This window comes from Sinocyclocheilus grahami, unplaced genomic scaffold (genome assembly GCF_001515645.1).
Source record: "Sinocyclocheilus grahami isolate Dianchi unplaced genomic scaffold, SAMN03320097.WGS_v1.1 scaffold7561.1, whole genome shotgun sequence".
In the NCBI taxonomy this organism is placed as follows: domain Eukaryota; kingdom Metazoa; phylum Chordata; class Actinopteri; order Cypriniformes; family Cyprinidae; genus Sinocyclocheilus; species Sinocyclocheilus grahami.
Window position 1 is genome coordinate 4,694 of NW_015511553.1, and position 477 is coordinate 5,170.

At 36.1% G+C, this 477-nt stretch overlaps 1 protein-coding gene across 1 annotated transcript in view; it reads left to right on the forward strand.

Moving 5' to 3' along the window:
• The first annotated feature begins 239 nt into the window (after positions 1-239).
• The window catches only part of LOC107577878 (polypeptide N-acetylgalactosaminyltransferase 3-like), a 4,831-nt gene continuing 4,593 nt past the window's right edge, over positions 240-477 (forward strand). Inside the window, exon 1 of the mRNA XM_016263905.1 lies at positions 240-292. Within this exon, the coding sequence (XP_016119391.1) occupies positions 240-292 (53 nt within the window). The remainder of the gene's footprint in view (positions 293-477) is intronic.

Consider the following 477-nt stretch of genomic DNA (forward strand, 5'->3'; position numbering starts at 1 on the left):
AGCTGAATTTTCAGCATCATTATTCCAGTCTTCAGCGTCACATGAGCCTCCAGAAATCATTCTCCATTTGTGTTCAGTGGAAGGAAAGGTGTCATACAGGTTTGGAACAGCATGACTATTCTTTAAACGACTAGAGTAAATAGATTTGATAATACTCAGAATTTGCCCTCGCAGGACACCAACGTTCGCAGGGGGACTGTTCTCCATTTCCAGAGATTATTTCTACCATGTAGGAAGCTATGACGAGGAGATGGAGATTTGGGGAGGAGAAAGTATTGAAATGTCCTTCAGGGTGAGTCAAAATTCATTTTACACACATCTTTTATTTGGTCTTAGCGCATGTACAGTACCAATCAAGTTTGTGGTTGGTAAGATTTTTTTTTTTTTTTAAGAAATGTATACTTTTATTCAGTAAGGATGAATGAAATTAATCAGAAGTGACAGTAATGACATTTTTAAATGCTTTTTTAAAAAATT